The 17,102-nt window shown below is 42.8% G+C and overlaps 1 protein-coding gene across 4 annotated transcripts in view; it reads right to left on the reverse strand.

Moving 5' to 3' along the window:
* The window catches only part of NBEAL1 (neurobeachin like 1), a 672,403-nt gene that overhangs the window by 289,546 nt on the left and 365,755 nt on the right, over positions 1 to 17,102 (reverse strand). For all 4 annotated transcript variants that reach the window (XM_069226032.1, XM_069226034.1, XM_069226033.1 and 1 more), the window contains exon 21: positions 7,691 to 7,850. In XM_069226032.1, coding sequence (XP_069082133.1) covers positions 7,691 to 7,850 — 160 coding nt within the window. The remainder of the gene's footprint in view (positions 1 to 7,690; positions 7,851 to 17,102) is intronic.

The raw sequence follows: 17,102 nt of genomic DNA on the forward strand, positions 1-17,102 counted from the left end.
GCAAACATTTAGGGAAGTGCATCTCAACAGGTAATTTGAACAAGGATGGCTGATACAGCAAACGTAAAAAGGCTGAGAGGGCTGACAGGTGACTTTTAAAGTACTCACAGCAAGTCCTTGCTGAACCAAAGCCAAAAAAACAACAATACATCCAACAGGTTTGGCCTGCAACATGTGCACTAAGCCACAAGATTATCCCAGCTATTGGCATGCACTGTTTCCATGGCTGGGTGCGTCGCTGCTAAGATGTCATCAATGACTCAAGGAGGGAAGTCAAAGGAGATTAACTGTTGCCACTCAATAACCCTGTAAGGAAATGCCTCCTTGGCATGGTTGCCCCCTGACTTTTTGCCTTTGCTGATGCTATGTTTACAATTGAAAGTGTGCTGAGGCCTGCTAACCAGGCCCCAGCACCAGTGTTCTTTCCCTAACCTGTACTTTTGTATCCACAATTGGCAGACCCTGGCATCCAGATAAGTCCCTTGTAACTGGTACTTCTGGTACCAAGGGCCCTGATGCCAAGGAAGGTCTCTAAGGGCTGCAGCATGTCTTATGCCACCCTGGAGACCTCTCACTCAGCACAGACGCACTGCTTGCCAGCTTGTGTGTGCTAGTGAGGACAAAACGAGTAAGTCGACATGGCACTCCCCTCAGGGTGCCATGCCAGCCTCTCACTGCCTATGCAGTATAGGTAAGACACCCCTCTAGCAGGCCTTACAGCCCTAAGGCAGGGTGCACTATACCATAGGTGAGGGTACCAGTGCATGAGCATGGTACCCCTACAGTGTCTAAACAAAACCTTAGACATTGTAAGTGCAGGGTAGCCATAAGAGTATATGGTCTGGGAGTCTGTCAAACACGAACTCCACAGCACCATAATGGCTACACTGAAAACTGGGAAGTTTGGTATCAAACTTCTCAGCACAATAAATGCACACTGATGCCAGTGTACATTTTATTGTAAAATACACCACAGAGGGCACCTTAGAGGTGCCCCCTGAAACTTAACCGACTGTCTGTGTAGGCGGACTAGTTCCAGCAGCCTGCCACACCAGAGACATGTTGCTGGCCCCATGGGGAGAGTGCCTTTGTCACTCTGAGGCCAGTAACAAAGCCTGCACTGGGTGGAGATGCTAACACCTCCCCCAGGCAGGAGCTGTGACACCTGGCGGTGAGCCTCAAAGGCTCACCCCTTTGTCACAGCCCAGCAGGGCACTCCAGCTTAGTGGAGTTGCCCGCCCCCTCCGGCCACGGCCCCCACTTTTGGCGGCAAGGCTGGAGGGAACAAAGAAAGCAACAAGGAGGAGTCACTGGCCAGTCAGGACAGCCCCTAAGGTGTCCTGAGCTGAAGTGACTCTAACTTTTAGAAATCCTCCATCTTGCAGATGGAGGATTCCCCCAATAGGGTTAGGATTGTGACCCCCTCCCCTTGGGAGGAGGCACAAAGAGGGTGTACCCACCCTCAGGGCTAGTAGCCATTGGCTACTAACCCCCCAGACCTAAACACGCCCTTAAATTTAGTATTTAAGGGCTACCCTGAACCCTAGAAAATTAGATTCCTGCAACTACAAGAAGGACTGCCTAGCTGAAAACCCCTGCAGAGGAAGACCAGAAGACGACAACTGCCTTGGCTCCAGAAACTCACCGGCCTGTCTCCTGCCTTCCAAAGATCCTGCTCCAGCGACGCCTTCCAAAGGGACCAGCGACCTCGACATCCTCTGAGGACTGCCCCTGCTTCGAAAAGACAAGAAACTCCCGAGGACAGCGGACCTGCTCCAAGAAAGGCTGCAACTTTGTTTCCAGCAGCCTTGAAAGAACCCTGCAAGCTCCCCGCAAGAAGCGTGAGACTTGCAACACTGCACCCGGCGACCCCGACTCGGCTGGTGGAGATCCAACACCTCAGGAGGGACCCCAGGACTACTCTGATACTGTGAGTACCAAAACCTGTCCCCCCTGACCCCCCACAGCGCCGCCTGCAGAGGGAATCCCGAGGCTTCCCCTGACCGCGACTCTTTGAATCCAAAGTCCCGACGCCTGGGAGAGACCCTGCACCCGCAGCCCCCAGGACCTGAAGGACCGGACTTTCACTGGAGAAGTGACCCCCAGGAGTCCCTCTCCCTTGCCCAAGTGGAGGTTTCCCAGAGGAACCCCCCCCTTGCCTGCCTGCAGCGCTGAAGAGATCCCGAGATCTCCCATAGACTAACACTGCGAACCCGACGCTTGTTTCTACACTGCGCCCGGCCGCCCCCGTGCTGCTGAGGGTGAAATTTCTGTGTGGGCTTGTGTCCCCCCCGGTGCCCTACAAAACCCCCCTGGTCTGCCCTCCGAAGACGCGGGTACTTACCTGCAAGCAGACCGGAACCGGGGCACCCCCTTCTCTCCATTCTAGCCTATGTGTTTTGGGCACCACTTTGAACTCTGCACCTGACCGGCCCTGAGCTGCTGGTGTGGTGACTTTGGGGTTGCTCTGAACCCCCAACGGTGGGCTACCTTGGACCAAGAACTGAACCCTGTAAGTGTCTTACTTACCTGGTAAAACTAACAAAAACGTACCTCCCCTAGGAACTGTGAAAATTGCACTGTGTCCACTTTTAAAACAGCTATTTGTCAATAACTTGAAAAGTATACATGCAATTTTTATGATTTAAAGTTCCTAAAGTACTTACCTGCAATACCTTTCGAATGAGATATTACATGTAGAATTTGAACCTGTGGTTCTTAAAATAAACTAAGAAAATATATTTTTCTATACAAAAACCTATTGGCTGGATTTGTCTCTGAGTGTGTGTACCTCATTTATTGCCTATGTGTATGTACAACAAATGCTTAACACTACTCCTTGGATAAGCCTACTGCTCGACCACACTACCACAAAATAGAGCATTAGTATTATCTATTTTTACCACTATTTTACCTCTCAGGGGAACCCTTGGACTCTGTGCATGCTATTCCTTACTTTGAAATAGCACATACAGAGCCAACTTCCTACAAACCCCCTTCGGAGCGCCACAACCAACTCAACAGTCCCCTCTCTGTTAAAAAAAACTAAGGACCCTTCTTCTAATGACAACTTTCGATTAATGGTAGAATTGAAACATTGACATCACATAATGGGTTGTTATTTGATACACTCAGTAGGGAGATCTGTTAGAATAGTGGAGGATTTGTATTTTTCAAATGATGTGACAACTTAAGATGTATCAATGTTTTTATGTTCTGTAGTAAATATTTGCACCACTATGAGCACAGAGCAGCCTGCAGTACGAATAATGTTGGTATAAAACTTTGTTTTGAGAATTTTTTTTTTTTTTACGTAAGGAGAAGTATTGCTGGTATTTAGTAGTGCATTTTTTGCTTATTGAATTATTGTTGATAAATGATAATATGATTCAATAGACATAGATTGATAGAAACCAGCATGCAATAGATATGGGTAGCTGGTTCTGAGAGTGAATCACATAGGATAGCTGTTTGATTTATTTTAGCTCCTTCTCTGGTGCCATTGGTGCTGGCGTTGACATCCAAGGGACCAGCGTAGGTTTCAGCTTTAGACCCAAAGTCGGCTCTGATGCTGGTGTTGGGCCTCAATCAGGTTCAAGAGGCACAGAGGATAGATCCACCAGCGGTAACCCGGTTGGAGGCCCCTATCGATCAATGGGGCTATAATGCGCACCAGCGGGAGCAGGAAACATGTAAACATGTCAAAGACGCAAAGCATAGCCTGTCAAAAGGCTTCAATCTGCTGCAATGTCAACAACGGACACAGGAACATGGAGCGCATCAGGACCAAAGTTGGAATCGGCTACTCAGTGGAAAAGGAACAAGACCTGGAAACACAGGGACACCGTCCTGCCTTCTATGGAGAACAAGAGTGCTGGGAAGAGGACAAGACACTTTTGGGCTTCTACTTTTCTTCTTGGACTAAACTGAAGACTTTGACCACAACGAAAATCTGAGTCGGAAATTACTTCAGGAGCGGGTCTGCAGTCTCAACTTCGACAGGACCCGTGCGGAGTCTTATATTGTTTTGTCACATAGAGCTTTGCTTCATGTTTTGGAATGACTTTCTGGTTCATCTGGGTGCAGTTGTTGCAGGCCTTTAGGGTTCTTATGCCAAACCTGAGCATTAAGGCACTCCTTGTGGGGATCTACCACAGATATCTGTTTGCGACAGTCCCTACAACATTTAAAACCTGTAGTCTTAGGGGGTTCCCCTGCATTCTGAAAAAAGTTCTGAAGAAAATCACTTTACAGAGAGAATAGAAAGAAGAGTACTGCTCCGGATTTGCATCTAAAGGCACAGATGGAAAGAAACTGACAGTGTGCATGGGTGGCAATTATATGCAGCCCCGCTCATCACTTCTGAACTGGGAAGTAGTTGAAGCTGAGTCGCATAACGTCATCTACTGACAAGCAACAGCATTACTTTTGAGTTTTCGTAATCCAGTCAGGTGCCTGGGGATAGTCACAAGGTGGGGAATATGCAGTTAAAAAGTATCCATTAGAATTGTTACTCATAAAACAGATAGAAAGCCACTTAAAAAGAGAGAATAATCCACAAATAACACCTATCTGCCCTCAGACCCTGACAGGTACAAATTCCACAGTTAGCGACCTAAACTCCAACCTAAAACCGCAGATAAACACCTTAACATCCAATCAAAAAGGCTCTACAGTGTGCTGAATTGGAACTAAAAGTCTTGCAGTCGCAATCTAAGAGTGCACATTAGGGATTTGACTATTTTCTCAAAGTTATCTAGCAGTCATTTCCATTTGTTGAAAAAGTGAGATCCTTGTTCGTTCAACTTGCATGAAAGGTCCTGCAAAGCCCTAGAATCCCACAGTTTATGTTACCACATGGAACAGGAAAAAGGCAGCATAGGATGACAACATATCAAAAATGTTCTGTAATAGTTATTGAATAAAGGATATCAAATTACAAGTAATTGGCATTGGCAAAGTCTCCATGTCTCATTCTATGTGCAACACATGAATGCTGCTTGGTACAAATGGTCCAATAAGAATGGCTTTGCATGGATAGGGTTACATACAAACTATATCAGAAATGTGCTAACAAAATGTACGTGAACACGTGGGGGGAGTGTGCAAGCTTCTGCATTATCAGATTACATGGTGCTATACACAACTATAATATGCAATATACAAAAGCTGTTTGGTACTAATGATCAGTGACAATAGAATTACATGGCTAGGGCTACATGTAGATTATATAGAAAATGTGTTTCCAAAGTTCAAAATCCCTTGTCTTTTATGCATCCCATCAGGCTGAAGCCTAGGGAAAATAGCAGTAGCTGACTTGGTATTATGTTCATGTATATTCTTTGGAGGATGAGCATATCACTAGTTGTAAAACCTGGGATGAAATGGGAGGATGTCTAAAGGTTGAAGAACTAATGGTAGGTATATGTTGGTGCACCTTTTTGTGAGTATTAGAACAGTTTGTGATATTACGAGAAATATAGTTTGCGAGACCAGACACTAGATTAAATTAAATCTTAAAACTGAGCTAGGTGGGATGGAGGCAAGTGTGAAGCACATATTTACCAAGCTGAGATGGGCTATGCATGGAGGTAAAAGGGGGGGGGGGGGTCGACGAGCAAGAGAAGGAGGCAGTTTGGTAGATAGATTTCACAAGCTATGAGGTCGTTTAATATAGCCATATCCCCCTAGTTTCCCTGATGACAAAATGACAATTTCACTTCTTTTAAATGGCTGCTATAAGAGGGAATCCTGAACAGAAGCCAGAGTTAAAATCAGTAAACCAGTGTTCACTGGCAATGATGCAGTTCAGTTGAAAAGAAATGCATTTCTCTGTGTCTTTCCCCAGCCAAAGGAAGACAGACAGTAGCTGACAGTTCAACAGTAGTTCCAAATCATAACTGAGGTTTTTTTAGCGTAGGGGTGTTAAGCCAATTTGAATGTGTCTGGAAAAATACCCTGGAATAAAGTTCCACTTTTTAGCACAAACAAACTAGTTTCAAGATGTGTCTTTTACGATGCTAGCTGGTAAGAAGTCTAGTTGGCAGTTTGTCAGATTTGTTTGTTGATGATGGAACACAGATAATCTATGCTGGAGCCAGAGAAGGAATCTAATTGATTTACGATTTCTAGGGAGCAGAGAGACTCTCAGGGAAGTACTATGTTTAATGTGGTCTCTAATGAACCTAATCTTACCTGAAAAGTAGGTAATTTCTCACATTTAGAGATTGATGACTGCCATCATCAAGTGGTATTGTTTTGGAACAAATGTGGTAAAAGAGTGATCGGGCAGCAGTGGACGAGGTAATGATGTGCTTGGATAAAAATGGCTTTATAAGAGCAAATTACTACTTTAGAATCTTTTCTTAGGCTTTTTAATTTACTGTGCTGTCCATGAGTGAAAGTATTACACTTCTTTCTTTGTTAAGCATCTCATATGGTTAAAGTAGTGGCAAGGCCTGCATCCAGTGTCCACTTTTTCCCGTATAAGCCTCCTTCCACCAAACTTTTTGTGACTTCATAACGCTTTTCCTAGTAAATAGTCTAAGTCTGCAATTTATCTACACCACCTCTGTTCAACAGCTCATCTCTCACTAAGTTGTGAGAAGTTTACATTGCTGCAAGCTTGTGTGTAGCTGCTCTGATACTAAATCTGCATATTAAAATTGCTACAGGTATCACTTTGTCACAATAGCACAGAACTGCTGAAAACATGTCAACAAAGAATCTAGTTGAATTCCCCCACCTCCTTATTGTCAACACTGGATGCCAGTGCTTAAGGCCAAATTACTAACGCTGCTATCAAGAATAGCTCACACACTGATGTTATGTTTCTAGATATATTAAAACATAACTACTCCAGTTTGACTACATTACATATGATACATTTTCTGGCCAAGGGAATTCACATATTAGACTGCTTACAGTCAGCCCCCTTAATTCTGAACCTTGACACGTTCTTTTCCCTCCAGCGCATTGGTGCATGTACACCTCTAAATATTTTTACATTACATTTGAGACATGCTGATTCTGTTAATATCCTCTCCAAGTTCTGCTGTTGAAAGGGGAATCAATCAATCAATCAAGAGATGAAGGAAAATGGGCAACACTCCTTAAAAAGCATTTCAGTGCACCTCAAAACCACAAGGTCTCACAGCAGAGGTTTCACCCAGGAGCAATATTCTACATGATATAACAAAATAATAAAGAAACACATTTAATAGCAAGGATGCAATTATAATCAGGTTTTGACAATATCTGATTATTACCAAGCGCTGAAACCAACTGGAGACAACAAAGAAGATCTGCAATTAAATTAATAATGAAATCCTAGTATGTGAATTCCATGAACAAACAAACATTTCTACATTCTTTCCATTTGCCTTAATTGGGCTTATTATTTAGCCCACTGGGCATGAGTCAGATAAAAGAAGCACATCATGCTTTTAGTCACTTTCACACAGTAATTAATTATGCAAAGCCACCAAAAACTCACAAAACCATTTAGAAAGGTCACAATCAAGTTTCTCAAGAAGACAGGCACAGGCGAACAAAACGCATATTAGAATGTACTGATGCAGAATGTGGACAACACCATCAGAACACCAGGTTATGACAAGTACTATTGGCAGATTAGTAGACATAGCATGCAGCTGCCTGATGAGAAATAAGACTATTATCCAGGGCTTACCAATTCGAAATGGGAAGTCACCATGGTTCCAGATGCGGAAGTCAAAGAGCAAGTGTTGGTACATCTGCTGTAAGAGTTGTGTATTTTTTTCCATAGAGATTTGTTCAATCAGTAACTGGACTGACATCAAAACATTCACATCCATCATATTACTTGGTACCTAGAATCCAAATACACAAATTGTTTAACAAACATGGAAGTAAATGATTTTAGCTGCCTGCCAATTGTTACCAATGAATTTGCTGAGACCAGTTTCCTCATTACCCTTATCTCCTCCATCACATTCTCTCTCCGTAAATGGGAACTTATCTTGCAATTTCATTCTTCTCTCACTTTCCTTATTTCTTTTCCTTTCTATTTCTGTAAAGGGACAATTTCTCAAAGTTCCATACTTCTCATGCTTAACACAAATGGCACTGTTCAATTATTCTAGCACTTCAAATTACTTGAAGAAAGTATGCAATGACTTCCTGAAAAGTATTTCAGTAAATAGTAAGTATGATCTTGACCATTCTTTAGTTGACCAGGCTGATACAGTGTCTGTGGGAGACACTGCTCACACGAGGAGCCAGCTTTGACTTCCTGGTCACTGAGTGCCCAAGTCTGGATCCCCTTCCATGCAGCTGGGGAGGGTGTCTGGAACAAAATTTCAGTGCAACAGGAAACCACGCAGAAGAATCTAGCTCAGCTGTTTAGTGCATGGTTGGTATGAATCATCACAAGCAGGTCAGAACTTGGCGTTCACTGCACAGTGCAGTAGAGACTACAGAGAAGGTGAGAATTTTGCCCCTGATCCCTCCCTCGACCTCAGCTCCCAAGTACGGAACACCCTTTCCCAGGACCTTGACAAAAGGATCTGCTTGAAACAAGCTGTGTAGGACCAGCAAAAAGGTGCTTTGCAACTAGGCACTCTCACTTGAGATTCTTTTGCCACTTGAATAAGGGAAGTGAGCGTCCTCTATGTAAGAAGGTCCCTGGGAGTTGCCTGCCGCCTCACTAGCAAAAAAGGTATTTGGTACTGTACCCACGTGATGAACACCCTCTACTTACCCTCTGACGCTTGCTTCTACTGCTGACTTTTATTACTTCTTTATGACTGCTGCACCCATGTCACGCCTGTAAGCCAGGTGATTTTGGAGAGACCTACTATCAATGCTAACATGCAGAATGCATGCATGCACCAAAGGGCTGTTGCTCAAACATAAGACACTGTGGGTATGCCGGCCAGCTGCTGTAAATGGATGAAGGACCTACACAAATGTTTTAAAATCAGAGCATTGCAACATAGCCTACTGAGGCTGAACGAAAACGCATTTGGAAGGGAAAAACGCACAAAAAATGCTATATTTATGCTAGAAAGTCTCTGCCATTCACAGATCAAAATACCTAGGTAGACCACAATAGTGGTCATGTCACAGAATCAGGCACTTTGGGACTCCACGGCTAAGCTCCTAAAGGATATTGGCTCATTGTTAGTGAAGTGCTTGATTCAACCACTGGAGTGACATCAATGACAATTTTGATCTGTGAATGGGCAGGTCAGGGCATCATACAATTGAGAATACAACTTCCACGAGACATGCAAGTTCTGTAGAATCTATGGGCCCCAACCTGGCCCACAACTTGATTTATACACCCAATGATGTATTCAGTTGTAAGAGTGAAAACGTTGGTTTTATTCTTCAGTTTTCTCCAACATCCTCATTTATGTGATACAATATCAAAAGAAATGGCAGCTGACATGTTTCATCACACAGACATTTTCAAGGCTGTAATTATATGTTAAGCTGTACGCCCATATGGCACAGTATTCAAGGTCAATGAAGCCAAAATCTATAATAATGTAAAAATCCTACAGTGCACATATCACATGTGTTCAGTACAGTGTGCTCACAATGCGACAAGCTGGCCGGAACCACAGTAATTGGCAGGTATATGGATAAACCAGTAACGTGATGTTGCTGTCAATGTGAAAGTATAACAATCATTCAATGCGGCCATGATGCACCTAGTACGCAGTGTCTATCATCATCTGGAGTCTGATCCAGGCCAGGCGCATCACCCTTGGTGGCAGGTGATAGTACTATGAGAGCACCAAATTATGGACAGTCATAACATGGATTATTTTCCGCATTTGGATACGTGAACACTGTAGAGTAGCCATCATTCTTATTGTATTTCTCTGCCCCACTACATGGTTCACATGGGCCGGGAAGATCTTAACACTCCCTAATTTTGTTAATTTTAAAACCTTTACCAGGTGACCAGTTGCCAGACTGGAGATGTGGATGGTCCAACACTTGAACACAGTGACTAAGCAGTTGGGGGGGTGTAAGAGGAGTCCAGAGAGACCATTTAGGACTCCTAAAAGGTAGTGCTTTAGAGTAGGGGCATCACCTATATTTCACATAAAAAGAATAGGACATCCAGATCCCGAGAGAATCTGGATAAACTGATCTTGAAGCTGAGAGGAAGGTACAGGGAAACCCTGTAGGAGAATGACCTGGTTATACGGTGACTACAGTGAGAGGGTTACAAAATTAGCATAGGCCCATTATAGGGAAGTTAAAAAACACATCTATGAATAAGGTAATAAGACCAGAAGGCGTTTGGAAAAACTCAGCAATACAAATCACTCCACTAGATTGAGAGGGGGGGCCATTATTGATTATCAAGGCCGGAGTATTGGGCTTGACAAAGAGAAGGTAACGGGGTTTAACTGTTAAAAAAAACAACTGTACTCCTCAAGGTTGCAGACACTGAGCAGATCCAGTGAACAGTTCTTGGATGGCATCACACTTCCCAAAATTGCAGAAGCTCATACTCTGGTGCTGTAACAGCACCTAAAGGTGAAGACAATTGAATTGGCAGTGTCTCTCAAAAATCCTCTGTCTGGAGCTGCCGCAGTTATTAGTAGTGGCAATGTATGAAAGTTTACTTGTTCCAGAGAGATGCCATGCATTTATCACATTGCTCTAAAAAGAGGGGAACTTGACTGAGCTCCATTCATCTTACAGATCAAATCTCTACTAATCGACAAAACAAGCATCTTTGCTTTGATCTTGGCCAACCACCTCCTCCCGCTTCCTCAAACTTTTGAACACCCTGATGAATTAGGCTTTATCCCATAGAGGTCGACAAGGATCAACTTAAAGCGCATACACAACTGCATGGATTATGTCAAAATGATTGAAGGACCCAGGGCAATTCGGTCCCTAAGATGCACAAAAGGCATTTGACTCCACAGAATGGAGTTTCCTCCTTGCAGTCCTGAAGTGGATGTGCACCAGGCCCATTAATAGAGCGTGGGTTGCTTTACTTTATTCTACTCAAACAGATACAATAGCTATTAATGGCTGCCAATTAGGAGAATTTCCCTGAGCAGCAAGACCAATAGGAGTGTCATTTCTCTCTACTCCTATTCACTTAGAGATGGAACCCCAGGTTAATTGGGCCCAGCAAGATAAGCATATTGAAGGTTTTAAATGGCAAGACTGAACAGAAAACAGGATCACACTTTATGCCAACAATGTTTATACCACACAGATGTAATACATCTATTCCTAGATTGTTATCCATATTTGAGGAGTTCGACCTATACTTGGGCTATATAATAAATCGGGTTAAATTGACCTTCTATGTGATACCACGTTACTTGAAGTGGGTGGTACTCCTCTTCAAGTAATAATGGCCCTATTTTTTACTAGGTTTAGTAAGGTCTCGATTTTCAAACTGTGCTGATCGCTTAGCAGCTGTAGCGCAGAACAGACAGGCCTAGTTCAGCAGAAAAGTGTAAAGCATTTATCAGTTTTAAAATAGTTAAAACATAGAAACGAAATAAAACCCAACTCCAATTTATAAGAACAGAGTACAATTTAATGAACAAATAGACACCAATATGACAAAAATTGGGTCAAGGGAACTAGAGATATGATTTTTAAAAATTGTAAACAAAAGTAGAACCAAGAAGCACAAAGTGTCACTTGTGGCTATTTGGTCGTGCCAGTGTGGGTCCAAATCAAAAGCTAAAGTCGACCACAACCTACTACTAGTCAGACACAAGGACCAGATTTTCCTCAGTGGAAAGTTTACCCTTTGACATAGAAGCTTTTCTGGAAAGAAGTCCTCACTGAAAAGCCATTGGTCGTTGTGTTGCAAAGCTGGACAATGGCGGCCAGGTGAAGCACAGATCCTGCGGGTGTTTGCCTCTCAACAATCCGAAAGTGCACTGCATTCCAAAAGTCCAACATGGCAGGACCTTTCTTCACCTTGGGAGAGCTCTGGGCACAACCCTGAGGTGTGTCTGGGGAAATGAGAAACTCCCAGGCAAACCAGTTATAAAACAGGTTTCATCCCTCTCTGGGATTGGTACTTGGTATCATCCTTGCTACCTGGACAATGGAAAGGGCAGACCTAGATGTGAGTTACATCCGCCTGTGACCAGGGATGCCTCTTTGAAGCTTGTGGAGTTGCTGGGCACAACTCCCAGGCCATTCTTTCAGGAGGAGGTTGTCACCTCCTCCTACCAAGGGCCCTTTTGTTCCCTTTCCTGGAAGCCATTCACACTTCCAGGAATAGGGCAATCTGGCTGCCAAGTGACAGGTGCAGACTAACTCAGAATGGCTACTAAAGGCTTTAGGCATGAACAAGGTGACCTTTCCTCAATAGTTATATCACGTCCGATGTTGGCATTAAAGTGGATATGATTTAACTATTAAAATATGTGGCTTAAGTAATTTTCTAGCTATTACCATACTGAACTTAATACAATGATCATATACTGTAACCCAGTGTTTGTAATGGGAAAGCCAGCCTTTCAGCAGTGAAAAACAACTTTGGAGATTTTTCACTGACAGGACAGGTAAAACATAAAATACCCATGTCCTGGTTTTTAAAGCCACGTAACCTGCCCTATGGGCACCTACCTTATGGGTGATATAGAAATATTAAAAAGGAAGGTTTAGGTCTGTCAAAAGGGGGATTTTGAAGGTCAAAATAGCAGTTTGAAAACTGCCCTGCTAGGCTGCAGTGGCAGTCCTAGAGTCATGAGTTCACTTATCACTTTATTGGTGGCACAATGAGTGCTATAGTCCATTAGTGACATTAAACTTACAGGCCCCAGGTACATAGAGTAACATGTAGTAGGAACTTCTGGGTAAGTTAAATATGTCAATTAGGGATTACCCAATTCTTCATGTTTATAGGGATCGGGAACACATACATTGGGCACTGAACAGAAATTCCATATACCAGCAAAACCTGAGGGGCAACCACGCAAAAAGGCACCTTTTCCTGGATGATCATATACAGATCCAGGAGAGTTGCACGGGTTACCTGGAGATAGAGATCATTAGTGATCAGGGGCTTTTTATGACTGCAACCTCAATGAACTTCTGCAGAAAGTTAAGGGTGCTTTCTGCACTACCTCTTAACCCCTGCTAGGCAGAGGATTCCATTGTCAAATTCCTCTACTTGATGCAGAACACTCCATTCTGGATACCCAACTGTTTTTATTCATTTTTATTTTTTTTAAAGGCTGAGGCTTTGCTATAGACTTTGTCATAGGGCACAGCGACTCCGCCAGTGGCAAAGTTGAATCACACTGCCTTTGAAGGGAGGATAGCATTACTGCATCTCAGAGGATATTATCAAGTGGTCCAACTGGTAGTCACAAATGAATCGGCCTTTCAAACTCAAGATCAACCACCCATTAAGGTCGAAAGGCTTGCTATTGCTCCTCAAACTTACTTGCATTACATTAAGGGAGGAGAAGCTTCAATCACCCATTCAAGGGCAACAATTATTACTAATTAGGCCTGGAGAGAAATGACAAAGGGTAAATAGCAAAGGTAAGTATTGCTTCCCATGGGAACAGAGACGCTGGAGGTTTTCCACAGGTGAGATGTGATAGGTCTCTCTATCTCTAAACTGATAGACATGTGTGACACTAGGGGTGTGAGATCCTTTGAGACTTTCAAGGAGAGTATGAGTTGGCCTTGAAGGAATATTACAACTAAAACATTCCCTCATGGAACAGGAAATAGATATGGAAGAGTTACAGGATCACTCCTTACTGGAAGCAAGGGTACTGATTACAACCCTGGATGGCAGGTTAGTTGCAAACATATACTGAATGATGGCTAACTATCTGGCAGATGTCCTTTTAGTCCTTAGAGAGGCATGAGATGATGACTTAGGTGACTTTGATGACACACTGATTGGAACATAGCACTGTATTCGGCTTGTGAATGATCACACATGTGAGATGACAGGAGGATGGAGAGGGTCCGAAATTTCATACCTTTTATTTGAGAATGCTTGGTTATAGGACACTTCAGGGACAAGATATATGCAGCACAAATGGCAGTGATTGAGTCGGTCTACTTATATAGCTCAAACAGCTGCTCCAGGTGGAAGTGTCCCGGTGCTCAAGAGGAAACTCAAACCAGAGATGTTTAATGTCAGGAAGTGATGACAATTGGTTAGTCTAAACTGAAATTGTTTACAAAATGAAGGTCTTTAACTTTTTCCTAAAGTTTCAGAGATTAGACTGGGAATGGATGAGAATTTTCAACGAGTTCCAAGGGATTTTTTGGGAAGAACATTGAAATATGTCCAAAAGTGGAGCTACTGGACTGGGTATAAGGGGAGAACTACAGCGGACAAGGTAAATAATTATACTATTTAGTATGGGTCTATAATCATGGCAAGTAATCGGGCATCAACATGATCCCTAACTTGCATCCCTGGAAAAGGGGAATGGGCTGGTTTAGGTTTAAAGAGAAGTAAGTTTACAGGAGTAGAAGACGCCCATAGAAATGGAGAAGATGTGGAAACATGGTGTGGAGGGGTAATGGGCCATGTATTTTGGTCCAGATATTCTGCAGAATGTAACACAAAGATGAGTCTATCAGTAAGCTTACCTACATCATGTTTTTGTAACTCTTGGCTCAGCAGTGGCATAGCAAAGGTCTCATGCACTCAAGCAAGAAAAACGGCCACCAACTGGTCGATATAACATGAAAACCATAATTAGGTTTGCAGTGAGCTTCCTATATCCCCAGGCACCGGTGACACTTCAGTTACTCATTAATGATGGCAACTGCAAATTATTACGGGCAGGGGAGTAGTTTCAAGAGGATGTTTGGGGTGTGACACCCCCAAAATAAATGCTTTCCGGGTTTTGTAGTTGGGTCTGGGGGCCCTGAGTCAGTTCTGCTATGCCTGTGTCTGTTTTTCTAGAAGGGAACAGAAATAAAAAAAAACAGAAAAATGACCTTTGATGTAAAAGAGGAGACACAGAGAGATTGACAGAGATATACATCTGGTGGCTGAATTTCAAAATGTGAACCCAGATGATCTGGAATCAATACTGCTGTCGCTGCTTGGCCAAATTGGGTGGTCCTAGGCATACATTTTATTTCACAGAAACTCCTTTTTCTTTATTATCACATATGCATGCACTTTTAAATACTTGATTTCACATGTGCAACGTACAAGCACCTCTTTTGTTTGATTTAATAGACTATAATGTTGCTCCATCTATAATAAGCAAGTAGTTCACATTAAGGGTTTACTTGACTAGTGACTTGCCTCTTGGTTAACTAATGGTATTGGTGTTGGGAGGAGGGGGCAAGGCATTGTTTCTAAGTTCATGTTTACAAACTATCACTTAACAAATTTATGTCAATGTAGTGATATAGGTGGTTGTTACAACTTAGGAGGAGGTGTTAATCCGTCCCAAAAGTGACAGTAAAGTGACGGATATACCACCAGCTGTATTACAAGTCCATTTTATCCTATGGAACTCGTAATACGGCTGGTGGTATATCCGTCACTTTACCGTCACTTTTGGAACGGATTAACACCTCCTTCAAAGTTGTAATAACCCCCATAGTCTGATGTACTAAGATGAAACATTTCTGCATGTCAAAGAATGAAAATGTCACTTACCCAGTGTACATCTGTTCGTGGCATTAGTCGCTGCAGATTCACATGTTTCGCACAGTCCGCTGCCTGGTGTTGGGCTCGGAGTATTACAAGTTGTTTTTCTTCGAAGAAGTCTTTTTTGGTCACGGGACCGAAGGACTCCTCCCTCTTCGGCTCCATTGCGCATGGGCGTCGACTCCATCTTAGATTGTTTTCCCCGCAGAGGGTGAGGATGGAGTTGTTTGCTATAAATAGTGCCCATGCAATGGAGTGAATACGTATGTACATAAAAAGTTTATAATAATTATTTACAAATGTACAAATGTTTAAGATTTAAGATCTACTTCTAAACGGCTACAGGCTTCCCGGGGAGGCGGGAGGGCACATGTGAATCTGCAGCGACTAATGCCACGAACAGATGTACACTGGGTAAGTGACATTTTCAGTTCGATGGCATATGTCGCTGCAGATACACATGTTTCGCATAGACTATAAAGCAGTTACCTCCCCTAAAAGCGGTGGTTTAGCCTGTAGGAGTTGAAGTAGTTTGGAATAATGTTCTTAGTACAGCTTGACCCACTGTAGCTTGTTGTGCATTTAGTACGTCTACACAGTAGTGTTTAGTAAATGTATGAGGCGTAGACCAGGTTGCAGCCTTACATATTTCGCTCATAGGAATGTTTCCTAGAAAGGCCATTGTAGCACCTTTCTTTCTGGTTGAGTGTGCCTTTGGTGTAATAGGCAATTCTCTTTTGGCTTTAAGATAGCATGTTTGAATACATCTGACTATCCATCTAGCAATGCCTTGTTTAGAGATTGGATTTCCTATGTGTGGTTTTTGAAAAGCTATGAACAGTTGTTTTGTTTTCCTGATTAGCTTTGTTCTGTCAATGTAGTACATTAGTGCTCTTTTGATGTCTAATGTATGTAGTGCCCTTTCAGCCACGGAATCTGGTTGTGGGAAGAACACTGGCAATTCTCCTGTTTGATTTAAATGGAATGGTGAGATTACTTTTGGTAGAAATTTTGGATTTGTTCTTAGAACTATTTTATTTTTGTGTATTTGAATAAATGGTTCTTGTATGGTAAATGCCTGTGTTTCACTTACTCTTCTGAGGGATGTGATTGCAATGAGAAATGCGACTTTCCAGGTTAGATATTGCATTTCACAGGAATGCATGGGTTCGAAAGGTGGACCCATGAGTCTTGTTAAGACGATGTTAAGGTTCCATGAAGGAACTGGTGGTGTTCTTGGTGGTATAATTCTTTTTAGCCCTTCCATGAATGCTTTAATAACTGGTATTCTAAATAGAGACGATGAATGAGTAGTTTGTAGGTAAGCAGATATTGCTGCGAGGTGTATTTTTATAGATGAAAAAGCGAGATTCGCTTTTTGCAAATGTAGTAAGTATGTCCTTTGTAGAGGCATGCAATGGTTGGATTTGATTGGTATGGCAGTAGCAAACAAATCTTTTCCACTTAG

The sequence above is a fragment of the Pleurodeles waltl genome, chromosome 3_1 (genome assembly GCF_031143425.1).
Source record: "Pleurodeles waltl isolate 20211129_DDA chromosome 3_1, aPleWal1.hap1.20221129, whole genome shotgun sequence".
In the NCBI taxonomy this organism is placed as follows: Eukaryota; Metazoa; Chordata; class Amphibia; order Caudata; family Salamandridae; genus Pleurodeles; species Pleurodeles waltl.